The sequence below is a fragment of the Syngnathus scovelli genome, chromosome 21, assembly GCF_024217435.2.
Source record: "Syngnathus scovelli strain Florida chromosome 21, RoL_Ssco_1.2, whole genome shotgun sequence".
Classification (NCBI taxonomy): Eukaryota; Metazoa; Chordata; class Actinopteri; order Syngnathiformes; family Syngnathidae; genus Syngnathus; species Syngnathus scovelli.
Window position 1 is genome coordinate 8,881,410 of NC_090867.1, and position 24,773 is coordinate 8,906,182.

The 24,773-nt window shown below is 39.9% G+C and overlaps 5 protein-coding genes across 6 annotated transcripts; 2 read left to right on the forward strand and 3 right to left on the reverse strand.

Moving 5' to 3' along the window:
• Window positions 1–3,195: 3,195 nt before the first annotated feature.
• On the reverse strand, window positions 3,196–7,390 carry hhex (hematopoietically expressed homeobox). The gene is made up of 4 exons (XM_049758973.2): window positions 6,818–7,390; window positions 4,327–4,505; window positions 3,858–3,908; window positions 3,196–3,760 (listed from the first exon to the last, which is right to left on the reverse strand). Exons 1-4 carry the CDS (start codon window positions 7,197–7,199, stop codon window positions 3,500–3,502), a joined length of 873 nt encoding a protein of 290 aa, XP_049614930.1. The 5' UTR covers window positions 7,200–7,390; the 3' UTR covers window positions 3,196–3,499.
• A 1,044-nt stretch (window positions 7,391–8,434) lies between these two features.
• On the reverse strand, window positions 8,435–10,410 carry trub1 (TruB pseudouridine (psi) synthase family member 1). The gene is made up of 8 exons (XM_049758974.2): window positions 10,233–10,410; window positions 10,066–10,164; window positions 9,936–9,991; window positions 9,772–9,853; window positions 9,628–9,700; window positions 9,117–9,256; window positions 8,983–9,039; window positions 8,435–8,906 (listed from the first exon to the last, which is right to left on the reverse strand). Exons 1-8 carry the CDS (start codon window positions 10,372–10,374, stop codon window positions 8,725–8,727), a joined length of 831 nt encoding a protein of 276 aa, XP_049614931.1. The 5' UTR covers window positions 10,375–10,410; the 3' UTR covers window positions 8,435–8,724.
• A 221-nt stretch (window positions 10,411–10,631) lies between these two features.
• Window positions 10,632–15,159, forward strand: lrrc45 (leucine rich repeat containing 45). Of its 2 annotated transcripts, XM_049758554.1 has the most exons (19): window positions 10,632–10,725; window positions 11,307–11,493; window positions 11,563–11,597; window positions 11,719–11,780; window positions 11,847–11,917; window positions 11,992–12,170; window positions 12,456–12,584; window positions 12,692–12,804; window positions 12,878–12,936; window positions 13,054–13,131; window positions 13,215–13,350; window positions 13,456–13,533; window positions 13,601–13,712; window positions 13,793–13,863; window positions 13,925–14,017; window positions 14,105–14,197; window positions 14,273–14,446; window positions 14,518–14,665; window positions 14,945–15,159. In XM_049758554.1, exons 2-19 carry the CDS (start codon window positions 11,378–11,380, stop codon window positions 15,142–15,144), a joined length of 1,947 nt encoding a protein of 648 aa, XP_049614511.1. In that variant the 5' UTR covers window positions 10,632–10,725; window positions 11,307–11,377; the 3' UTR covers window positions 15,145–15,159. The 2 variants fall into 2 exon arrangements, with proteins under 2 accessions (XP_049614511.1, XP_049614510.1); XM_049758553.1 differs by having other exon boundaries at window positions 11,307–11,597.
• A 428-nt stretch (window positions 15,160–15,587) lies between these two features.
• On the forward strand, window positions 15,588–20,908 carry rac3b (Rac family small GTPase 3b). The gene is made up of 6 exons (XM_049758556.1): window positions 15,588–15,809; window positions 16,638–16,709; window positions 16,797–16,914; window positions 17,681–17,743; window positions 18,242–18,401; window positions 18,473–20,908. Exons 1-6 carry the CDS (start codon window positions 15,775–15,777, stop codon window positions 18,601–18,603), a joined length of 579 nt encoding a protein of 192 aa, XP_049614513.1. The 5' UTR covers window positions 15,588–15,774; the 3' UTR covers window positions 18,604–20,908.
• A 461-nt stretch (window positions 20,909–21,369) lies between these two features.
• On the reverse strand, window positions 21,370–23,362 carry dcxr (dicarbonyl/L-xylulose reductase). Its single transcript, XM_049758555.1, has 9 exons — window positions 23,217–23,362; window positions 22,974–23,051; window positions 22,563–22,660; window positions 22,334–22,488; window positions 22,148–22,190; window positions 21,984–22,083; window positions 21,811–21,875; window positions 21,627–21,744; window positions 21,370–21,557 (listed from the first exon to the last, which is right to left on the reverse strand). The coding sequence occupies exons 2-9, from the start codon at window positions 23,023–23,025 to the stop codon at window positions 21,454–21,456; spliced, it is 735 nt and encodes a 244-aa protein (XP_049614512.1). The 5' UTR covers window positions 23,026–23,051; window positions 23,217–23,362; the 3' UTR covers window positions 21,370–21,453.
• Window positions 23,363–24,773: the final 1,411 nt, after the last annotated feature.

The following is a 24,773-nucleotide window of genomic DNA, read 5'->3' on the forward strand; positions in this document are numbered from 1 at the left end:
GCGGCAGATTGATAAAAGCTTCTGCTACATTTACACAATGCAATATATAATCAATAATCATTTTCGCATGATCAGTTACGATACCTGTTGGGGCGAAGGGGGTGCCGGGAAGTTCTGATGGGGTCTTTATAGGAGGAGAGGACCCCTGGTTTAGAATGTTTTGCAGAAAAAATGATTTGATGGTATCAATGATCACGGTAATAATCAATAAGATCACTAGGCATGTAAATACATCGTGACCCTATAGCATCTTTTTTTTTTTTTTTGCGACAGTAGCCCATAAGATTTATTGTCACCACGTGCGCTCTGTTGTTTGAACAGCTAATTGTGCAAATGGACTCCAACTAAATTGGAAGGTGAGGCAGAAAATCCTCTACTCCTTTAACTAGCAGCTGAATACTTTTAAAACCTCCCTATCTTCCATTTGGATATGGCCTAATTGAAAAGTAAATAGTACACATGATTGCATTTGGGAGTCCGTGAGTGACATCTCCTTAGCTGCCGCAGGAATGGCTCCAAGCTTACCTTCTGATGTTTGAAATGAGCAGATTTTACTCTTGCTCTGAGGATGCTTTTTCACAGTTGTATAGGCGGTTAAGCAAAGGTCAATGATTATGTGTATCCAGGAAATGGGTGGTGGAGTCAATTTTCTCTGAAGTGACGTTAATGGGCCTTTTGTTCAGTGTTATCTTTGAATGATTCAAAGCGATTTTAATCAAGCAGCAAAAACATCATCAGAGGAGCAAAACCAAATTTGTTTTAGAACGTGAAAGGGAAGTTGATACAGAGAGATTTCACATTTTTCAATATTATTATTCCCCTCATGCATTTCACATTTTCCACCTGATTCACTCCATTCCAATTTTTAACATGCTCTAAAAAATACTATTTTTATCTTTCTATTTATTCACCAATCTATTTATCCCAAATTAGATCCAATTCCAGGGTTGAGCATTAATGGGAGGTTAATGGTCTTTCATGGAACACTCATTTGTCATCATTACAAGTACTCCCAAAAGCTGCTTGGACCTGTGTGCCAGCCAGCCTTTGAGACATGTGACATTGTTTGCTCACTTTCGACACAAATCAGCTCACAACCAATTTAACTTGTAGTTCCAACATGAAGAATCATCTCCGGCTGCCAAATAAAGCCTTTATGCATTGTGACGCAAACATTCATTAATAATCCGTACTGCAACATAAAGGTGTCGGATAAGGATGAAACCCAGGCAAGAGTGACACAATTCGCAAATTCCACTGAGGCAAAATTGGAATACAGAATTTTGGGGATGCGCCTGGAGAGTAAAGTTACAGGTCAAACTACAATCGGATATGGCATCATGCCGGCTGGCTTATCTCAATGGACTTCAGCTCAATGAGCGCCTATTTAAATGATCAACTCAAACTGTTATTTTGTTATTTTAGTGAATGGGGCCAGTGGTTTCATAGATAAAAATGGAAGCATGACCGGAGCTTAAAAAAAATATATATATTTGTAATTTTGTTTTGAAAAGTTCAACAGAGGGCAAACAACAGCCCAAATAAGAGGTTGCCTTTTTCCTCCATTTTATTCCACTTATATTTGTCTCTTTCCTTGTCAGTGTCTATTTTCTTTCCTCCCCCCCGTCCCGCCCGACTCTGTGTCTGGCGGCGACACGATTATCGATGTAAACACTGTTTTCACTCATTAATTTATCAGCTCAGTGGAGGGGGAGGGTGATAATGGCTTTCATTTGGCCAAGGTCAACAATCAACGCATTCCTCAGTCGTTTCAATATAACCACACATTAACTTGTGTCCTCCAATACACACACACACACACACACTTGTCAGTGGGCTGTCTTGAAGTCATATGAAGGTTTCTATTTTCCTGTTAAAGAGGCAATTCAAAGTCTGGTCAGAATATTGACAAAAAGCTTTGATTGGTTAAAAAAAAAAGATGAAGTACCCAGTATCAGATGACCTTTGTGTCTCCTTGAAAGATGGAAAGTTTCCGTAACTCATGAAATGCAATATAATTAAGTGCTGGATTAAAAAAAAAAATCTCTTTACAAATAAACTCCTGAAAGTCTTTGAGGCAATTTCTTCCTTTTCAGAATATATTTTTTATTTTCTCCTTTTTTCCATGCAAATCTGCTTTTCACTTTTGGTTACTGAAATGTCGACTTTGCTGATGTGAAAATGAATTGTGTTAAAATGGAGAATGGAGGCGGTGTGGTTTCACTTCTTCCTCTCTGATGGTGTGAATGTGAGAGTAAATTTTTGTTTGTCTATTATATTCTTACGGTCCGATGAGTCTTCATGTGAACTGAATCTTTGCATGACTTTCGGTATGAACAGACAAATATGGTAACATGGTAATTAGTTCCTCAAACTCACTTTTCTTATTATATTATTAGATTTCTTATTTTCTTATTCGCCTTATAGCAGATGTATATCAATCTCACTATTTGCTAAAAAAAAAAATCCTTATAACTAACGCACGGTTAAATTATTTTGTTGAAAATGGCAAGTTTTCGGAAACAATTGCATCTCATTAGACGATTGTGAGTATTGTGTGAATGCCTGTGTGTGTGTGTGCACGCTGGCTATCTATTGAACATTTCGCCGTCAACTGTGTGTGTTAATCCTCCAATTGTTGACTTTACCCTGAGAAATTTGTGAAGCATTACACAATACAGTGGCTCCGATCAATGAGCATACTGTTGGTTTTGGACTAGTCGTATGTGTGTAAGGCCATTCAACCTATAGCCAATTTTTTTTTTTGTGTAAATCCAATTATGACCCCCAAAACAGCTTCTGACATTAAAAGACACTTTGATTGAACTGATATTTCTTTAATAACCATAATTGTCGACTCAAATATTGAAGCAAATGATCAATCGGTTGCTCTCCTATCTGTCCTGCTGTTCTGAGAGTTCACTAAATTATTAACCTAATCTTCTTACTGAAAAACTCCCACTGTTTGCATGAGGTCTGAATGATAAGATATTTCAAGTTGAATGTGGTGATGGGACAACCATTGACATCAACACTTTGCTAATCTGCGAGAGTGCTCGATTTGGTAAAAAGCTAACTGAAATGGAACCTTTTGTTTTGTCCTTGTAGGACGTGTAAATATGTTGCAGTGTAAATTTAAATTTTCCCCTTGAGCAGTAAAAATACAATTGAATTATTCAACTAAAAATTCCACACTTTCCACACACAAATAGTTTATTACAGACATTACCCTTTGAGTGATTATTCCAATAAATCTCCATTTTAAAATGAACACATTTCTAATCTATTATTTTACAGTGGACACGGTAACGATCATTTCACATGCATAATTATGTACAATATAGTTGCATTTGAATAAGTGTGCGTGCGTGTTACATCTGGAAATGTGTTTGCTTTGAAATTGCAAATGATGTCAGTTTTTTCATGGAGAAAAGAAAAAATCTTTTAATCAGAAAAGCGGATTATTTTGCAGCGGTTTCTTCATTTTTCCACTCCATCCTCAGAGCTGGTGGGTGAGTGTCAATTGATTGTCGTTGTCAATGTCCAGCTCAAGGTCTGTATCTTCTGAAAGGCTCCATTCCGGTTCCACGAAGGATTGTTTTGGCGACGTGGATCGCACACCGTGTGCGGCTTCCAGCACGTGGGAGTCCGCTGCATTCCGGGTCGGAACCCCGGACTGGTCAGACGATGCGTCTCCTTTGTCATTCCTAACCGCTGCACTACTGACGTCATCCGCGGATTTACCTCCTTGTGGATTTTCCTGAGCCAGTAAGTGAGTATCCAATTAAGAACTTCAAAATAATTATAGTCTTTAAAAAAAAAATAATATTGCGTAAACTTGTAGGAAATAAACCAACCTGTTTGAGTCTTCGCCACTTTGCTCGTCGATTTTGGAACCATGTTTTAACCTGAAAATGTAGATATACCCATTTCAGAATTGCTATTTGCCCCTTCGACGTCTGCCTATATTTTTAATGGTGCTGATATTTGAGATTTAATTATTCCCTGACGCCCGTGCGCATCTCTCCGAGTGGGCGTGTTCCGAGAGGAGTGCGCAAATCAAGGAAAAAATGTAATAGCATTTTAATTATCTACCCATGAAGTTCGTGTTATCATTTCTGATCATAATAATAATAAAATAATAATTGTAATAATAATAATAATAATAATAACTTATCGTTATTATTATTATTATAACAAATTATGGATAATAATAATTATAATAATACCCTATTATTATTATTATTATTATTATTATTATTATTATTATTATTATTATTATTATTATTATTATTATTATTATCTACAGGCTCGGTATTTTCTCACCTGTCGTTCGCTTAGCTGCAACATCTTGGCCAGTCTTTTCCTCTCCGGGGGTGAAAGGTATTTCTGGTTCTCGAACTTCTTCTCCAATTCGATGGTTTGGTCATTGGAGAAGCGGACCTGACCGCCTTTTCTCTTATGCAAGGGCCGCTGGATGAAGGGAGGCCACAGCAGAGGTTTCCCTTTGGAAGAAGGCACAGTTGAGGGTCTTTTTTATTTTGATTTGTTTTAAACAAATTTAATTTGTGCATGCAAACTGAGTTAATGCAATGAATTAGAAGTATAATTTCTCACTCATTTTATTTATTGCGCTTTCCCGTAAAATGACTGCCGCTCCTCATCAGCGCTGTTGTCGGTCTATTTTGGTAATGTAACATTTCCAGTAATACTGTTTTTTTTTTCATCAATTTAATATTTGGCACATTATGACAACTTGCTGTATTGTTAAGACGCTTAAATAAAATTGTACTTAAATGTGACGAAAAATAGTCCTGCTGCTTGTGGAGAAAAAATAAATATATGGTACATAAACCTTAAACTATATTGAAAGTGACTATACTCAAATTGTGGCCATGTGATTATATTTTTCTTCAAATATAAACCTGCCCTGCGGCTTTTTCAGCAAGAACATATACTGTACACACCCAATATAGAGAATTAACCGCAAACGACACCGCAATAAAAGTGTCTAATAGTGATGTAACTAGTTTCAAATCTGCTTTCCCGTTTGTTAGTGAGAGACAAACAATAGTTGTTGCTTGCAGCTGTGCACTGGCCTGCTGCTGCTGCTGCTTGAACGCTTTCTTTTTTCGGGAAGGTCGTGACAGAGACGAAACTATGGCCAAATATCCGCTTCATGTGTTTCCTGCTTGGTGGCGTGATTATGGGCGATGGCATGCACCGACAGACACGCATGTCCTCTTCTCATTTACACAATCAAAGTCCACTAGGCGAAAGTGTTTTTTTTTTTTTTTTTTTTCGGTCTTGGTTGAAACTAAGCGTGCATGGGCTGAGATTTTTGTATGGTCATTTTTCTGTACAGTCATAAGGCCTATCAAAAAATATAGCTAAAATAATATTTTTTTGCAATGTAAAGCGCAATGTTGTATCCAAATTAAAAATTTATTAGAATTAAGCTTTTGGGTCTTGCTCGGTGACAACCGATCATTTATTATCATTTTATTTACAGAGAAAAAAAAAAAATAAATAAAATAAAGCGCGATTTGAAATCATTCTAACCTAGGGCTTTTTTTGACACATTCACGCATACTCATTCAAGAGTGACACTTTTTTTCGCAATAGGTGTAGCCCTGTTTGCAATCATAAAGAAAGTCAGTCACATCCTCACTGGCCATGCAGAGGAAGTGCAACAATATGTGAAAAACGGATCCCGGGCTATCGGAGGCCGAGTGTTTCCTGAATATGTCTGTATTGAGGATGTCGATAAAATAATCAGCAGCGTGCAGCGGGCTCCCGAGGAAGCGGCTGGCCGGAGTGAGACAGGAAAACATTCAACAGCTTCTGAGAGCAGATTTACTCCTATCGACAAGCTCACGGCTTCCGCAATGCAACGGAACACGTCCCGGAGCTCATTCAGCACAACACCAAAAGTCACATGACCCGCTTGTCACGCTCCACTTAAAAGAACTTTTATCGCGTGCAATATCAGATCCGTGGAGACTATTCAACAATTCTATCTATACAAGCACATGGCCTGTATATATAGGATAGACGCCATTCAAACTTTTCAGTTTCCTGCAGGACATGCACGAGCGTGCGCGCACACACAATAAGTGATTTAGAGGCACATATGTTTTAGTCACTGGTTCCTCTGATGTTTCTGAACAATAGAATGCTGCAGGAAAACAAGTCAAGGATAACACATGAGCCATCCACAAACACCATTAGTGTTTACTTTGAGGGATGGATTTATGGGTTCAAACTGTACCCTTGAAGTTAGTTTAGAATGCTCGGATTCTAAGATGCGTTTTTTTTTTTTTTTATTGCTACTTTCTACACCCAGTTTATGCATGCATGATCAAGCGTGATGTGCAAAAATAGGCTTTTTGGCACGGCACCAAGATGTGTTGGGGTCTCAAAGCTGCACGTGCGTAAAATCATTTGTACATTATGTCCGTTATGTATATATATGCGCTGCGGGAGTCACTTACGGGATAATTAATGTAACATTACCAGTCCAACTTTTTTCGGACATTTCGAATTTAAATAGAGAACTTATACCCAGGGCTAATTATCAAAAATCGAAATTTTGTAAAGGTAAATTTGTAATATTGTATTAATCGTATGAATAGAAATATTGGATAGTGGTGCAACAAACAGCCGGAAGCGGAACAATTGTGTTAAATATTTAGAAAATCCAAATAATTCAGACTCTTTTAGCAAATGATTTACAACGCTGTCCAGATTCTGTCAGAAGAAGCATTGGAGAAAAAAACAAGCCATATGAATGAATATGGGATTAAATGTAACTCACCGAGAGGGTCGTGTCTGAGGGTATGTGCGTACTCCCCCAATGATCGGTGCTGCTGGTGAAAGGGGTACACGGAGCTCGCGAACGCCCCAGCGTAGGCGTAGGTGGCCGTGAAAGCTGCAGCAGCGTGGTGGTGGGACAGCGCCGGATGGATCGGCGTCGGTTCGTAAATCGGCGTCCGGTAAGGCGAGATGAAGTTTGTAAAGGACGAGTTAGGCGATGGGAAAGTCGGCGTGGGGATGATCGGAGTGGATGGCGAGGTGGTGGACGTGGAAAAGGAAGAAGACGAAGAATTGCTGGTGGTCCTCCCTAGAATATCTTCTATGTAGAAGGGAGTCGGATGAGCTTGCTGGATGGCAGTCGGTGCGTAAAGAGGGACACTCATGCTGGTTCTTTTGCCCCGCTGTTTTGGATAAATGAGTTCTTTTCTAGCCTTTTCAGCACACCAACCATTTGCTGCATCCGTTAAGTGGAAAAAAAAAGACAGTTTCAGTAACGCGCGTGTGTGGAAGGGTGTGTGTGTGTGTGCGGTGTTTTAGGAGGTCCCGATCCAACTGTTTGGTTGTTATCTGGCTGCAGGCGCAGAAGGGAGGCGATAAATGGACGAGTCATTTCCTCCAGGTGGAAGGCGAACGTTTTTGATTGGCTCCCGAATCTCCCTTCAATCGACCCACACATTCAGTGATCAGATGACAGTTGACAAAAGATAATTGCTTCTCGGCCAAACAAAGACACCTAAATAATCGCTTTTAGTTGCTACATTAGGTAAATATATTTTTTTAAATATAGTAATACTATTGAGCAGGTGTCATCTCATCGTATATTTCATTCGTGTCATTGAATATTAAAAGTGTTTAAAATTATATGTTAAAGAAGCCTACTTTTTAACATATCAAACAGCTCCTTATCTTTAACTATGTATTAGTCGACAATCTAAAGGGTGCAGTTTTGCAGAGAGTGATTAACTCAGGATTTGAATGTTGAATGAAAGATAGCTAGCCACAATCAGCGATAATGATGTATGCGCTTATCTTCCCCATATGTGTCCTGTTTCACTGCCTCTTAATCTTTCACCATTTTATGAGCATACTAACTCGGCCATATAAAGTCACGTCAGTGCCAAGAGGATGCTGAATGCTTAATCATCTGATAAATGGGATCACTCACCGAATTGGATTTTGTGATGAGTCTTTAAAACGCGCGCCGCTAACAGTTAACTTTCCCAACTGCTGTCATTTAGATAAAGGGGATTCCGAGAGCAAACATGGACGCGAATAGCCTTGAAGACATGAAAGAAAGCACTAAAAGGCTAATATTTGGACTGAGACAATAATTACAGCTCATTGATTGCCTTGGCGGCAGACTCCTGAGCAAAACGATTGATAACTTTTCAATAGGAGCAGCGGCTCTGTGACAGCTGGCGCCACAAATGTTACCACTGACTGACAAATGGCTGCACAACATGAAAAACTGCACAATATCATACTTTTAAAACCTGATTGACTGATGGTCTAGTTACTGCAATCATTTTTTTCCAACAGTAATTAAAGAAAACCATCACCTTATATTACAACATTCCAATAAAGCACAGATTAGAATGACTCAAAATAATGAGAAAAGTTGTCATAATTCAATGTTGTATTTCTGCAACACATGGTGATGTGCTGACCCGTAGTTGAGTTTAGCAATGTGGGTCCACTTCTTTTTTTTATACACATAATGTATAAGTAAAAAATAAAATGTATAGAACGCTAGGAAGCTAGCAACGAATAAATCCACAGAATGCATACATTTCGTAATTTAAGTCTGCAAACGGACATGGAGTTCTTCAATAAAAAAAAAATATTCTAACAAAAGAAACTGATGGCTGACCCAGACCTGAATCACTGAATCTCTCCAGAGATTGTTCCTTATGTTCCACCTTCTGGTGTTTCCACACCATCAACACTCTGTTCTTGATCTGGGCACGGTTGCAGTGATTTCAGGATGTGTTCCAGTGTCCAGTGCTCCTCGTGTAAGGCATGCTGCTCCAAGGTGAACTGACCCTGCTTGGTACGGACCAGTTCCTTGACGTGAGCGCACGATAAAAGTGCTGTGACAGACAAACAGATTATCGTTGTGGTGAAGCACTACATTTGGGATTGATTTGATTTGTTAATAGATCTAACCTTTGCCCAGGTCATCTATCAAGCTCCTCACATAAAACCCGCCGCCACATTCAATATCTGTGATGAAAAACAAACAAGATTTTCACGGCCCACTTAAAATTCTGTACTGAGCAAAATGAACATCATGGACAAACCCAAAGTGAAGAAGGGCAGTTTGAACTCTTGCAGTATCAAGTTGTACACCTTGACTGATCTGGCAGGTTTGGCCTCGACCTTATGACCTTTCTTCAGAAGAACAGACATTCGCTGGCCATCTTTTTTCAGTGCTGAGTAACTGAAATGATAAAAAAATGAACTCAAGATGCTGATGAAGGAAACAGAGGAAGAAAAAGTTGTATGCCACTGGAAATTTTGGACTCAAGTCACACAAAAACTGTCTACATATATACAGTTTATGGATATATGTTCATCAACATTCACATCTTTGCATAAGGGTGGAACCTCTACATGTTTTATCTCTGAATTGTGGTACTTTAGCACCATCTGGCGGAACTTTGGCGTCATTGAAGGTGCAAGTATATATATTTTTTGTTTGTTTTTCAGATGTACTTTGTTGGCAATCCTTCAATGCACCGTATGCGTTCAGTTACCTACTATTGATCATTAAAGACATTTTCTGCAATTTGATACATGGTTAAGCCTTACAGTGGTGGGACTTGCATGATATCGCCAACAAAGCCGTTCAGCTTCTCCTCCACATCCAACTTGGTAACATGTTCTGGATAAAGAAAAAGAGAGACACTATGCACACACACAGAAATACAAATATTTGATGAGGCTTGTACTTACGGAAATCTTTTTCTTCTGTAACACTGCCAGTAGCGTCCAGAGTGTCTGTTGCTTTACCCAGCTCTGCTACAGCCATGTATTTCTTAAATAAAAACATGATTGATTGCTTTGTTTAATCATGGAGATAGGTTCTCTATCTGCTGCACATATTTAGTACAACTCACCTTGGAACCAGCCAACATTGTGCTGAGCATCTTTGTACCATTTCCAACACCAACAACTAAAAGAAACAGAATAACAGCAAGACTTCAGACACTAACATTATGATGGAATTAAAAGATAAATGGGGAATACCTAATACTCCACTGGCAGAACTGTCAAGCGTTCCTCCGTGACCCATCTTGAGACTCTGTTTCTTCCTCTTCCTCGGGTTCGGGTTCTGCACACCGGCTTCTATCAAACAAACAGATCGTCAGTGTTCCCCTCAACCAACGAGACCCATTTCTTTTCATCTACGTTACCCTTCAGTAAAGTTTCTTTCAGTTTGTTCAAAACATCAGCAGACGTCGGTCCTTGTTTTTTATAAATTGCAAAGAGTCCATTTAATGATTGCAATTTAGATAGAGAACTAGTAAGAGGTGCAGCTGCGTTACTTCCTGCCATGCTTTTCCGTCAATACGCGTCAATCTTCTTTGGTGGTTTCAACCAACGTTTAAACTCAAGACCGCCGTCTGCTGGTAGTTAAATTGAATACGTTTTATTTTGTTTGTAAAAAAAACAACAATGTGGAATTTAATGAAATATAAGGAAACATTATATCACTCTAATGTTATTTTTAAGTAACTTTTATTCCTTCATTTGTGCTTTCGTAAACAAGCCCGAAAGCAATATTGGTTTTAGAGGATGGACTACATTGACCATGATGCCTCACGAACGGAAAGCACTTCCTGGTTACCCACTCGGCTTCGTCTTTGTCAGCTGTTATGTTTCAAATGTGGCGCTCAACTCTATAAGGTCTGTGGTTGTTTTAATTCCATTAGAATATATAGTGTCTGTACTTGTGGTAAACTTTATAAAAAGTCTGACTCTTTTATTTTGGGAAAATTGGAGAAAGTACGAACTCGTATCATAAACAGATGTTAGCCAAGTCACATTGTGTGAACGTTAGCGTCGTATGAATGCATTTTCTTTTATCTGCTTGTTGACCAGTATATAAGTTCATTAGAATTTGTGTACAGTGGAAATGTATGTGGTTTCATTTAATTTGGCCGAAAATTATTATTTTTTTGCTATAAACAACCTGTCTTTGTTAAGCTATCTATACAAGCGACTGATGGTAACAGGCAGAACCGTTAAATGATAACAGAAGACCCGCCTCTTCTCCTATACACCACAAAATACTTTTAAGTTCATTTCAATGAGCCTAGATTTCACTCTAACACACAACATGCAACAGCAAATACCACAATTAAAGTACTTAAGATGCTATGGTGATAAACAATTTCCATTAAAATTTCCCAAATTACTAGCCGTATTATTGAGAGGGACTCTCTATTGTAAAATTCTCTAACTGTAATGTTTTAATCTTTCCTTAGTTGTGGTGGGGATGAAGAAGTAAACGCTGTGCAAGAAGAAGTAAACACTGTGCTAAAAAAAGGACGGCAGAATGGAGGATTTCAGGCAGACATACTTAGACCTGTGTAAGGAAAGAGGTGTTGAGCCACAAGAGAGTGTCACGGCCAAACTGGTGGAATGCAAGTCATCCCGCCTGGATGTGAGTGGGCTGAGTCTGTCGGCGGATACCTGTGCACTCCTTGGCCGTGCTTTTCAAAAGGATACTTTCTTCACAGAGGTGTCACTCAGTGACTGCATGGTTGGTGACGAAGGTGAGTATCCATTTTTATGTTTGAAGTTCTAACTTCTCAGTGCCAACGGTTAGTTATTAATCAGAACTTTATTTTGTATTTAATTGTGATTATGTTTACCTCCTTGTGTGTCGACTCTTAGGTGCCAAAGTTTTCCTCACTGGACTTTTTTACAATACAACCCTTAAAGTCTTAGATCTAAAGGTAACGCTTGAAAATTGACTATGTTGAATATTGTCTATATTTTTTCATGCAAAATCTGATTCGCAGGGAAATAACCTGAAATCATCAGCGGCAGAGGCTTTGGGGAAGCTGTTGGCACGTAACAATAGTCTTACTCGGTAAGAACGACTTTTTCAATATAGTTATGATAACTACATCAAACTCAGACATTGACTCAACACTTTGTATGCAGGTTAGTTCTCGACTGGAATGCACTGGGAGTGTGGGAGGAAGCCTTTACTACCTTTTGCGAGGGTTTGGGCTCCAACAATGTGCTGACACATCTTGACCTGCGCAACAATCAGATCAACCATCATGGAATGTTAGCACTTGCTCAGACACTTAAATGCAACAGCAGCCTGAAAGTACTTGGTGAATCACACACAAAATATTAATGATAGTAATAATAACATAGCAGTGCTGTTTATGGAAAAAGAAGTCTGTAGTCACCCTTAATGTTGTTGTTTTAATGACATTTTTTTTAAGGATAGTAATTCTGATACAAAGGTGTACTGTAAATCAGTAAATGGTTGGTTTGATAACCCTTAGCGGAGTTACGCCCAAAAAAAAATAGGGCTGTGTGTACAAATGAATTTGTAACTAATCTGAACACAGATTTTACGCACATCATTGATTTTTGTCCCTGGCTGTTGACAGACCTGAGGTGGAACAACATTGGTCTCCTGGGTGGCAGGTGTCTCCTGGAGACTCTGCATAGCAACCACAGTGTTGCGCAATTGGAGCTGGCCGGAAACAACATACCCAGCGACACACTCAAGGCACTTGGTATTGAATCTACATCCTTTTTTTTTTTTTGTATCTTATGAGCAAACCATGACCATGTCATTCTAACTTTGAATCAATTTTATGCCCTTACTGTCTAACCACTTCAGAGCACATTGTTGGACGCAACACAGATCGACAATCCACCTTGAGAGAAAGCCACAGCAGAACCCAGGTCCTCAGCAAGGAGATTCAGAATCTGAAGCAAGAGAAGGGACGTCAGGTAGCAGAAGCACTTATTTGCTATTTACTAAAATAAAAAAATCATGATATTGACCCTTCCTTCACTTTTCTAGTTCCAAAACTTGATGGTGACCATCGACAGGCAGAGAGAAGAGATGGGACACTCAAACCTGTAAGAACATAAACTGTGTGACATCACTGACAAGAGAATGCATATACAGAATTTAAAAATACATGACATATTATGTTTGTGATCTAATCAAGTTGTATGCTTTGTTTGACTCGTTAGGTCCAGTTCCATCCAAATCAGTCAACTTCAGGAAGCCTTGAATGAGAGGAAGTCAACTGTAAATTCTCTCACTGCAAAGTAAACATTTTGTATTTCGTATTACAGTACAATAAAATGCATCCGCCGCAACAAATGATATCATGTAAAAATATTGTGTGCAGATTGCAGATGACTGAGGCCGCCTTTGCACTCTCTGAGCAGAAAAATCACAGCCTGGCTGAGCTGATAGCGAGATTGAAGGTTGAGAAGGAGCAACTCATGGAGACGCATAGCCGAGAGAAGAAAAAAGGACACGAGGTATAGTTTTTTTTAAATCTTCATGAAACAACAGCAAACAAGTGATACTGTGGGTATTACACTTTTTATTATGTTTGAAGCTTGTGACATTTGCTGCTCCTTCAGGACAGCGTTTCCAGGGAAGGAAAGCTTCTCAGAGAGATCCAAAACTTGACAGACACCAACGTCCAACTGAAAAACAAGGTACAACAATTGAGTCTTTTTATGATTTCACGAAATTGCTCTGATGATTTTTGCGCGCATCTGTTAGGTGGACGAGGTGGAGCGCAAGTGCAAGTCGCAGCAGCAGCAGCTTTTTGAGCTGAAGCAGGAACTCACCAACAGCACAGCTGAGCTGAGGCTCAAATTAGCACAGGCAGAAGGCAAAGCAGAACAGTGAACCATTTTTATTGCATTTCCGTCACTGAAACTTGGAAATATGGATTCTAACTTGTCCTCTTAGACCGACTGGAAGTTGAGAAGCGAAGGTTCAAGCAAGGCCTGGAGGACATGGATCATCTACGACAAAGAGAGGTATTTCTCTCTCTGTGTCCCCCCCCCCCCCCCCCATACAAACTAACAGGTCTCTGTCCAGGTTGAACGTGTGAATCGTCACCTAGAGGAAAGTGAGAAAACTCTACAGGAACGCATCTTCAAACTGGAAGGACAACGAATTCAACTCGAAGAGGTTTGGTGAATTGTCATTTATAAATGAAAAGGTGTGGGACTGATGATCACATAGTAGTTTTATGTAAGTGTCCTGCCTGTTTTTTAGGACTTGAGTAAGGCGAAAGCTGCATGTATGGCAGAGAGATCCCAGGCAGAGGAGGATCTGAGTAAAGCTCGTCTTCAAGTGAGACAAGAAGAGGTTGGTTTACAAATTTATGATTTTTTCCATTTTGCTCTTCTCCTTCAATTCTCATTTCTTTTTTTCTTTGAGCAGCAGGAACGTGTGTCGTCATTGGAGGAGAAGCTTCGCTCAACGCGTTCCTCCTTGCAGGAGGTCCAGCTGCAAGTTTCCCAACAGAAACAGATCATCGCTGACCAACAGGCCAAGAACAGTCAACACAACATTGAGACAGATTGCCTGCGTCGCAGAATAGAAGAGCTCCAGCAGGTATAGCTCGGTTAGGTGTTGCTGTAAAAAAAGATGCTAAACCAAAACGGCTTAAACGTGTTTAATTGCAGGAATTGTCTGGTAAGGACCAGGAAAAGGTGGCTGAGGTGAGTCGAGTGAGGTTGGAGCTACAGGAGCAGATCGGTCATTTGGAGGCCGAGAGGATTGCTCAGGGAGGACTGAAAGAGAAGATTGGTGCCCTTGAGAGAGAGCTTAAAGGTACCCCTCTTTAATATTATTATAACATACGAAGAAGTTTATTGACAAACCACACACTGCTGATATAAGGAAAAATCATTCTATTGTACTTATGAATATATTTATTTTTGTGACATTCAAAAATAAACCACAAGACTTAAGTAAACAAAACAAAGGCATTCATTTGATTAAATTATTAATTGAAATAGAAATTTAGTCGACTCCAAATTTGTCCTGTTGTTTTTCTCTCCAGAACTGCTAATGTTTTTTTTTTGTGGTTTACTGTTGTCGTCATTGCAGTACTAAATAGTAACCACCGAGAGGCGCTGCTTGACAAAGAAAGCGAGATGTCCTCTCTGCTGGAGAAGATCCGACTTAAAGAGGCAGAAATCAAGAGGATGAGGGACGATGAAGCCCAAAGAGCTACATATCTACAGAATGCCATCCTTACCTATGTGCAAGGCTCCCCTCTAGCACAGTACAGCAGCTCCAATAAATGACTCCATGACCTCCAACCTCAATTCTCAGCCTTTACTGACGAGTGCTAAATGTTCATATTTCATCTGCAAAAACGCTGTAAAATGGTGCTACTTAAAAACATACAGTTGTCATCTGTAGTCTCCATTCTGGGATGCATGAGGTCACTTGTTTCAGTAATCAAAGATCTTTACTATCAAGATAGGTCGCTACCAATGTTTCTATGTGTTGTAATTTGATGCTTTGTTGATGTCCGGATTTGCCTGTCAAAATGCCACTTCAAGAGCTTGTAAACCATTTTTAACCATTTTGAGTCTTCTTAAAAATTATATATACATGTCTCAATGATATTACATAATGAATAAAGATAAGAAAAATGGGTTGCAATCCTCTTGTTTGGTAAGTTAGGCAAAACCGGAAGTACACTAAAGAAAACATCTCATCCTCGGCATTGCTAACGGCCCACTTTCTCCTTTGAGACAGCCGTTCGGTACTTTCCGGACTCGCTCGGCATAACTCGTCATCTCCTCTTTCACTGCAGCGCCTTCGCCGAGCGGACTGGCCCGCTGCCCTCATCCGAGTTCTGAGTGCACCCTGTCGGATCTATTAAACGACCACCGCCGGCTCCCCGAAAGCTCTCAGCTCGCGTACAAATGCAAGCTATCAAATGTGTGGTGGTCGGCGACGGGTAAGGGGAAGAAATTCTTCTCAATCTTCTCTCTCCCGTTATGTGTCCACAGAGCGATGGGAGGATGCTATGTAGAAAAAGGGGTTGGGGCTCGTTGATCGGTCGATCGCCCTATTTTCGTGCACTCTCTCCCCGATGTTTGTTAGAATTTTCTTGTTCCGCCTTGTGCTTCTATTTCGTCCTGTATCTTGAGGTTATTAATCAGCCAAAATCCATTGGGATGCGATGCGGACCACCCACACGCCTTGTAGGCCACTGGAGGCAGACTGAAGTGCTGATGCACGCTTAGGAATGTGTTGTCCTGTTAACAAGCAAGCAAGCAGGCCCCGCTGCCCCAATTCTTCCATTCATTTGTATTCATGCATCTTTGCCAAAGTAGTAGCAGCAACAATATAACACTTGTCGAGAAGCGTCACGATTAAGCATGCAAACGACAGATAAACCCCAGTTGTGTGCAAAATAGCCATGAGTGATAACACTTCTTTAAAAGAAATCCTAAATCGCATACTTGAAGATGTATTGTTTGGACTTTTGCAGCCAGGGAGTGGCCTTGCGGGTCAGCCTTGTTTTATGATCCCGAATAAATTCCTTTTGGAAGCGCCTTATGCTTTCATTCATCAATTGTTGCGTGTGAGTAGGGTAGAGGTCACTTGTATGCATGTGGGTTGTGATGGAGTAAAATCAGGGGGGGGGCAACTATGTCCCTCAGGCTGCATGAATGTAGGCCAGTGTCAGTATGGCATTCACTGAAAGCTGCCGCCCTTCACATACGCACCCAGCGACGTACCTATACGTCAGAGTGATAATTAACACGCTGTTGTCTTTCAGGGCTGTGGGTAAGACCTGTCTGCTGATTAGCTACACCACCAATGCATTCCCCGGAGAATACATCCCCACTGTGTGAGTCAAATAGAGCAGATAAACTTCATACTGTTCTGGGGGGTGGACAAAATCTGGTATTCAAGAATCAACTTATTGTTCTTGCAGCTTTGACAACTACTCCGCCAATGTTATGGTGGATGGGAAACCAGTCAATCTGGGCCTTTGGGATACAGCTGGACAGGAGGACTACGACAGGCTCAGACCATTATCTTACCCACAGACGGTAATCAAACATCTCCTCAAGATCAGATCATATTTTATGCTAAACTATTTCAAGCCGGTTTATGATGTTAATAGTATAGTTTTGTTTTAGGGTCTTCCAGACATTTAATACAGTCCTTGTTTAGCTCAGTATAATGTGAATAAGACAAAGGGTTATAAAAATAGCTCGAGCTAAGCTAAATAATTGAAATAAAGATGAGTACTTAAGGGAAACATATGCCTATGTACATGTACACGTTGTTGTTTTGAGTTTCAGGAGGTCATCATGGCGAATCTCTTACATGAATTGATTGCGACAGTTTGCAGAATGCCCAGCTGACACAATCCATCTATTTTTCTAAAATCTGGGTTTGGCAACTAGCAGCATCATGCACGCACATACGTTATCAACCACCAACGTCGGGGTTCAATAACCTAGAATTTTTTTCTGTTAAAATCTCAATTTGCACCTTAGATCAGTTACTGAACCTCAAGGTGTGAATTTCCCCTGAAGAGTCTTAGTCTAATGACTAACCTTTAAAAATTCTGCAAAATTGTAGAAATTCTCCCTTCAATTTTTTTTTTTTTTGCAAGTCAAGTTTATTTATATATTTATTTATTAATCACAGAATCATCTTAAAAGAGTTGCACGCTTACCATTACATTTACTTTGTACTTAATTTAGTGATCCGATTCAAATTCTAGACATCATAGTGTGTGTGTGGCTCACACACTCACAGTCTCACAGATCTTGCTCTCAACGAGTCATGTCTTTGGTTCTCTCCCAGGATGTGTTCTTGATATGCTTCTCCCTGGTCAGTCCGGCTTCTTTTGAGAACGTCCGAGCTAAGGTCAGTACGCTGACTGATCGCCCCAAGCCCTTCCCCGCCGAGTCTGACCACAACGAGGCACATCTTTAGCTCCACCTGGTTTATTTCTCTTTCCACCATCCATCCATCCATCCAGACCTTGTCTTACATTCTACTGGATTTGTACCCTCTGGGCCAGAAAAAAAGTCTGCAAGACGAGGTCTGAATGAGTTGAAACGCTGCAGAGTGTCGGCCTTCTGTGGTTTTGTCTGCTGAGCGTCATGAGATGCTTTCATATGAAATCACATTTTTATGAGGGTCGACTCTCACGGTGTCGTGTTGCCTGAGGAACTTCTGTCCTCATAAACGATTCCACACAGCTCCGTAACCAATTTTGTCATAATCTCGGAAAGGCACGCAATCCTCTGCCTTTGTATCAAACTAACTTCTCTCTTTCTCTCCTTGGACATGCATTTGTGCGAATGTGTGCATGTATCTGTGTGTCCTTGTATTTGTATGTATGTGTGGCGCCCGCCTCAGTGGTACCCTGAAGTGAGACACCATTGCCCTAACACGCCCATCATCCTGGTGGGCACCAAACTAGACCTGCGAGATGATAAGGACACCATTGAGAGGCTGCGGGACAAGAAGCTCTCCCCCATCACCTACCCTCAGGGTCTGGCCATGGCTAGAGAGATTGGTGAGATGATGGATTCCAAATATTTAATGTATTTATCAAGGAAACATCATGGTCTTTTATTCTTCACTCAGGGGCTGTGAAGTACCTCGAGTGTTCCGCCCTGACCCAGCGAGGCCTGAAGACGGTGTTCGACGAAGCCATCCGAGCCGTCCTCTGCCCTCCGCCCGTGAAGAAAAGGGGAAAGAGGTGCACCGTGTTCTGAGAAGCAGAAAAATCCCGAAACTAGAAGCACCACTAGGATGATGAGGCGAGTAAACTAGCTTGAGTGGGTGTTCACTGCTAAGATTGCTTTCTTTATATTGATGTTTTTTCAACGCGATATTGGTAACAGGACCAATATTTCTCTGATTGTGTTCTCATTAAGGTCAAATACGTACATTGAGTGTTTTGTACTCATAGAACCACACTGAGTTCCCATGAGGGCTAACAAAGGTTTCTATTGTCCTTACCTGTCCTTCTGTCCTGCTTGCTTGAACGAATGCAGCCTTGACTGATAGAACGTGAACTGTGAACATGTCTTAAGGATACGCCGTGGGTTTTTAGATTAGAACAGGAATATGAGGAACTAAAAACTCGTCCTTAAATTACAATTCAAGCATGATGACGTCAAGAAACTGTTATTGAACACTTGTGTAAAATTAGCTGTGGATTTTAAAGCCTTCATAGAAATTGGCTAATAGAAAAATATTTATAAATATTTGTAAAACAAAACCTGACCTACATTCAAATCCAAATATTAATTAATGATGTGCTGCCATTTAATTAAAATGACTTAAGAAGTTTAGAAGAAACATCATGAAAAAACTTGGAGACATTGTTGGAAATTTTATGGAGTCTGTAAAATTTGTCCTGCAAGTATAAATGAATCCAAAATGTTTCTTGGGTGTATTAACTAACATGAAACACCTAAAAAAAAAAAAAAATTGAGACTCCTGGAGTCATAATGAAATGAATAAATCCTGGACCATGTGTCAGAAAATGTGTAGGTCATCAGAAGATGGTGACATTTTATTCTTCCTGATAATTACATTGTGTAAAAACTATAAAGACCTGTGTAAAACTAATTGTCACAATCAGAAATGAAGAATAAAAGCAATGTATTTAGAAAACAACTGATTTAGGTGGTTTGAAAACGTGATGGGGCTAATAACCAGCTGGTCAGCCTTGTTAGTAGATTTTTTTTCTCTGTGTCGCATTTACATTTAATGCAACCTTAAAAAAAAATGTCATGATTTGCCAGAAGACAATGCCTGCTCTCAGCCCACCTTGAGTTGTGTAACAATTTGGCAAATCTTAAATATGAATTTAACACCCTCCTCCTTTTTTCACATTTCAAGCACAGTGAAGAAATATTACAAACACTAAAATTGTGCTGTATTCCATTTGGACTCTTAAAAATTGGTTTAATCTTCAGAATAAATATGACCACAGTAGCAACTTTGATCCAATTTATTTATTGCGATGCATTTAAAATGTTAAAAACTCATATAACGCAAAATGAAATCCTCAACGTCCCTGTTGGATTTGATGGACTTTTTGATGTTTGTGGTCAAAAATCATCTGATGTTACTCTTTGAGTAACTTCTTCCTAACTGTGAACATGTGACGGACAAACATTTGAAAACCTTGCTGCCTCTGAGGGTGGAGGAGTTTGCATGGGTCTTAAAATATTCTGCCATTGTTTTGATGTTGTTTGTGTGTGCGCATGTGTGCGATTGCGTGTGTGGGCGTGTGTGAGAACATTGATAAGTTTGGAGGAGGTGCATGAAAGACAGTATTGTTTTTGCCAAGTTTTTAGTGTCAAGTTTTTGGTACTATTTCATATTGTACTGCAGTAAAAAAAAAAAAAGACACGACTGTCAAAACAAAATAACATGTACAGAATAATTCTTAGAATGCTTTATGAAGACCTAAATGAAGCCGATTCAACTTTTAGAAGTCAAAAATGAAACCAAGCGAAGTTAGAAGTGTTGCTAACATTGTAGAATAAAAGGTCAATTAGTTTCGCTCAACTATCAGTGACAAAAAAAAAAAAAAATCACCTTTTATGAAATATACTCAAAGTATTTCTGTATGGGTGCAGGGTTGTGGGGGCACCCATTTGTCATGATTGTTTTCTTGACTGGCATAGCTAATTTTGTGGTTGAATAATGTGTTGTCCTGCCTAGATAAGGTGTCGAAGTAAAGCTGACAAATGCAGCACCAATTCCTAATCTACTACTGCATGGAAGTTCTATGGTTATTTGACACGCTGTAATTCTTAGGAGAGGTTGAAATGCATCGGCCATGTATGTATGTAATGTAAGATGAATTGTGTCAACGGTGTCTCATTTCTTTTTTTTAATTTTACGACTTCACGTCTGTGCGGTTAAATATTTCAATTTTTTGGAATACTAAATACAAATGTATATGTACGTCTGGCTTTTTGTCCTGATTTATTCGACACATGAGACATTACATGTAAAATCATCAAAGAAAGTGGAATAAAAGTATCTGGATATGGAGAATATAGTAGCGTGTTGTTATTTGGCAGAAGATCTGCTGATTTAATGTTTTTATTTTATATTTTTATATGGCCCCAAGTGGATTTTATTTATATTAGATTGTGTCGCCATAAAGGCAGTATGGGTATGCTTTTATTTTTATGGCATTTCCTATCATAAAGGCAGTTTGTATATGCTTTTATTTTGATATCATTTCCTGTAACTTACCTACCACTTCCTGCTTTGTAGTCAATTACGTCCTATCTGTTTTCTATCCGTTCAAAAAGAGTTTCAACTAATTTCCGACTGTGAGGGATGCGAGAAGCAAACTCGTGAGTAAAGTTTATTCTTAAATTGAATACTTGTTAGATTAAGTTGGGTTTAATGTTTTAAGAGCAGGGAATAGTTTAAAAATATCGTTTTTATTTACATGGATTTTATTGGATCTCTAATGTCATAATTTGATCAAATTAAATGCACAATCATTTTCTTCAAAATTGTTTTATTTTGAAAAGCATGCACAGCAAATGTGAAATGGTTGTTTCCAGACATGTGCAGGATGTGCTTGTTTAACAGGCGAGGAAGCCTCCATCCACAGGTAGGGACACTCCATTTGTCATTGTGCTCTTATCACTCAGCAGGAATAGAATACTGTTGACCACTTCATCCACCTCTGGACACAAACACAATATATATATATAAAATGTTGTAATTGTGTGCAGTCAAGTGTGCTGGTTCCAACCTGCAAAGTGGCCCAGCGGGATCCGGGATGTCATGGTCTTGGCTTTCTCAGGATCGCTCCAACCTATACGACCCATTTCAGTCATCACCACAGTGGGGTTCACGCTGTTCACACGAATCTGACCACAAATGCCATACAGAAATTTCAGTAAGAGTTCATACCAACATCTATATTGGTGGTGTACCTGATGGGGTCCCAGCTCAAGAGCCATGACTTTGGTTAACATGTCAAGTGCTCCTTTGGTGGCACCTAATTAAATACAAGCACAAGATGACTCAATAGAGTGACGCTGTGCTCTTTTTAAACAATAACAAAAAGCCACGAGAAGACACAAAGATGGAGCTTCAGTTTACTTACAGTAGACAGCATGGTTTTTCAGGGCACATTGCGACGCCTGGCTCGACACATTGACGATGGAGCCTCCTGATCTTCTGGCGATCATGTCACGAGCCACAACCTGCCACACAAATGCAGTAAGTTAAGAGCTTGCTGCCAAAAAACAGGATGTACTTCATCTTTACCTGGGACACATGCAGCACCGCTTTCACATTGACAGTGAAAGACCTAGAAATAAAAGACACTTTATTTACTGGGCCACACTTTCTTTAGTTCCCGCCTGAATCATAACGTTTTATTTCATCAGTAAATTTTAGTTTGAGTGACTTTGTTTTCATTAACAAAAATAACCTTGCTCAGCAATGTCTTACTGGTCAAACTGGTCAGGTGTGACCTCAAGAAATGGCTGGAGTTTGGCACATGCGGCATTATTGACGAGAAGATCAATGGGGCCGACGTTTTTGAGGGCAGCCTCTGTGGCCCCCCAGTCTGCCAAGTCAACACACACAGGTATGATGGATGGACACTATAGGAACACAGCACAAAACAGATAGCATGAAAGACAGCTCTGGAATGCTAAGATGACTATTTGTCATGTACCTCATGCAGCAGACGGTCCAGGTCAGACTGTGTGCGTGTGACTGCTGTGACTTTTGCTCCATAACGTGCCAGAGCCAGAGCTGTGGCCCTGCCAATCCCTGAAATGCAAAAGTTTTTATTTATTTATATAGATAGATATTTAGAGAGGCAAGATGGAACTGCTAATTTTTCAATTCAAGTTCAAATAATATTATTTTAAAAATGGTACAAATATTTCAAATACACTTGTATACGGTAGCATGGAATACATTTAATATATTTTTATTTATTTAGTAGAGAACGTTGAACTATTTTCGTTACAGCTGATGGGGTTACTTTGATGTTAGCATCCATTTATCCACAGGGGGGCGCTGTACACCGTATTAGTCGTTGGGTTAGTGTACAGACGCAAGGAGCAGTCTTTTTATTTACCTTTTCCTGCCCCGGTGACCAGAGCGCGTTTGCCTTCAAATGAAATCTCCATGACAAAACTGCTCCGGATAATATCAACTGCAAACGAAAACACATTTCACTCGTTCCATCTAGCTGTATCGACGTGAGGGACTCGTTAACTTGCCACGATCGCATGACACCCGAAAGCTTGCTACCATAATTCATCATTTAAACAGAGAATGTGGGTTTCTGCAAAAATGAAAATTAAGTTATTGTGCTTACCAGGGTAGTACAAGCACGGAAGGGGCAGTCCTGCACCGTGGTAGTCAGGAAGGGGCGTCGCTCGGTTCCGTCTGGCTACCAAGTTAATGGTCAAAGTGGGCTTTGCTACCGGCCCCGTATAAATTATTATAAATCATTTACGATCACTGTCAAACTTGATCAAAGGTACAACACATTTTCATATTTGTATGAAACTCAACTATATGACAGAATTTTTTTTGACAAGGCTGGTCTTTTTAACTATTTTTTGAGCGTCTTTTATGCGTGTTTACTTAATTATCCAAACTAGTGTTGTATGCATGATGTGGAGTGTCTTTTCTGCAGTTGGCCAAAGACGCGCTTTTTGGTGACTTGAATTGAGCTTTCTCGACTACCGTACACTTCCACTTCAGCGAGCAGGTAGCTCTTCAGGTTGTTACCTTTTGGGGTTTCGAGTGAGTCATGTCAACTTTTTCCAAGCTCTTTTATTTGCTGTATGTATGTAAATGCCTACATGTAAACAATGACACGAAAGGAGAATATTTGTTAGTCGTTACGTCCGTGGAAACTCGCTAGCTCTCGTGAAACCAGAGGTGGAGCGTTAGCTAGCACGCCCACAAGCAGCACTCACTCGGCTGTCAATCAATGGATAATCAACGAAAGCGTTTGACTTGAACGTTGTTTTTTCTATGTTTTTCCACGTCCAAACTTGAAGACTGGAGGCTCCACGTCGGCGGCTGGTCGTCTGTCTGCATATCTCGAAAGGTACCTCCTCATTTTCCATGTAGCATTATGCCTGGACCTTAACGTTTTCCTCCTAATCTTAAATGTCGTGTCATATATGACTTCAAATATTCCAATATGTTAAAAAGTATAATATGTATAATATAAGTAAGTACAAGTATAATATAATAGTATGTTAAAAGAAGGTGAGCACATGCAAACAACTGACATCTCTCACAAAGTGCCAGGTACTGCACAATAGCATCATCATCATCACACTGGTCTAGATATGTTTTTTGATGACATTGATGCAAACCAAGTTAGTCAGAAACATATATTTAACTGACTTGGTTTGCGTCAGTGTCATGGAAAAACTTGTCCAAAAGTGAGTGGTGGTGGTGGTACTGCGGAGTACCTGGCACTTAGGTTTTGTCCCAGTGAGAGATGTTTGCACTGTTTGCATGTGCTCACCTTCCCCCTAGTGCCTGCCACGAGAAGTAAGTGACATCATACCTGAGCTCATCAAGCACTTAAGCTGCTTCCATGCAGGCAGGCAGGGCCTTTTCAAACTGCTTTTCTGTTCAATAGATTGTGCAAGTGGAATGTGAGTCTTTGTGATTTATGAGCAAATTTGCTCATTTGAAGTCTTTCATGCTTGGTGGTCACTGCAATGGCAAAGTACTGTTTCACGTCTTGAGTTGGCCACTTCCAAAACCTAAGTGCCCACTACTATGCACACAAGTTTTCAGCCTTGAGGTGAGTGTCACTGCAACAGAGCCAAGTCTTTGCTGCTTCTCTCTGTCTCCACATGAGTCAAAGTGATGCAATTGTACAGTTGCAGTCACTTTGAGTCAT

Excerpts from the sequence above, each read along its gene's own strand:
- hhex (XM_049758973.2), bottom strand. The coding sequence starts at position 7,199 with ATGAGTGTCCCTCTTTACGCACCGACTGCCATCCAGCAAGCTCATCCG. Across the intron at positions 3,909-4,326 it reads TGCAGCTAAGCGAACGACAG|GTTAAAACATGGTTCCAAAA; the intron begins GTGAGAAAATAC and ends CTACATTTTCAG. Across the intron at positions 3,761-3,857 it reads AGTGGCGAAGACTCAAACAG|GAAAATCCACAAGGAGGTAA; the intron begins GTTGGTTTATTT and ends TTACTGGCTCAG.
- trub1 (XM_049758974.2), bottom strand. The coding sequence starts at position 10,374 with ATGGCAGGAAGTAACGCAGCTGCACCTCTTACTAGTTCTCTATCTAAA. Across the intron at positions 9,854-9,935 it reads CAATGTTGGCTGGTTCCAAG|AAATACATGGCTGTAGCAGA; the intron begins GTGAGTTGTACT and ends TTTTTATTTAAG. Across the intron at positions 9,040-9,116 it reads ACTGCCCTTCTTCACTTTGG|ATATTGAATGTGGCGGCGGG; the intron begins GTTTGTCCATGA and ends TTTTCATCACAG.
- lrrc45 (XM_049758553.1), top strand. The coding sequence starts at position 11,378 with ATGGAGGATTTCAGGCAGACATACTTAGACCTGTGTAAGGAAAGAGGT. Across the intron at positions 13,351-13,455 it reads AGAAGAAAAAAGGACACGAG|GACAGCGTTTCCAGGGAAGG; the intron begins GTATAGTTTTTT and ends CTGCTCCTTCAG. Across the intron at positions 13,713-13,792 it reads CAAATTAGCACAGGCAGAAG|ACCGACTGGAAGTTGAGAAG; the intron begins GCAAAGCAGAAC and ends TTGTCCTCTTAG.
- rac3b (XM_049758556.1), top strand. The coding sequence starts at position 15,775 with ATGCAAGCTATCAAATGTGTGGTGGTCGGCGACGG. Across the intron at positions 17,744-18,241 it reads TTGAGAACGTCCGAGCTAAG|TGGTACCCTGAAGTGAGACA; the intron begins GTCAGTACGCTG and ends CGCCCGCCTCAG. Across the intron at positions 18,402-18,472 it reads GGCCATGGCTAGAGAGATTG|GGGCTGTGAAGTACCTCGAG; the intron begins GTGAGATGATGG and ends TTCTTCACTCAG.
- dcxr (XM_049758555.1), bottom strand. The coding sequence starts at position 23,025 with ATGGAGATTTCATTTGAAGGCAAACGCGCTCTGGTCACCGGGGCAGGA. Across the intron at positions 22,489-22,562 it reads TGGACCGTCTGCTGCATGAG|TGTCCATCCATCATACCTGT; the intron begins GTACATGACAAA and ends GTGTTCCTATAG. Across the intron at positions 22,084-22,147 it reads CGGTGCTGCATGTGTCCCAG|GTTGTGGCTCGTGACATGAT; the intron begins GTAAAGATGAAG and ends TTTGTGTGGCAG.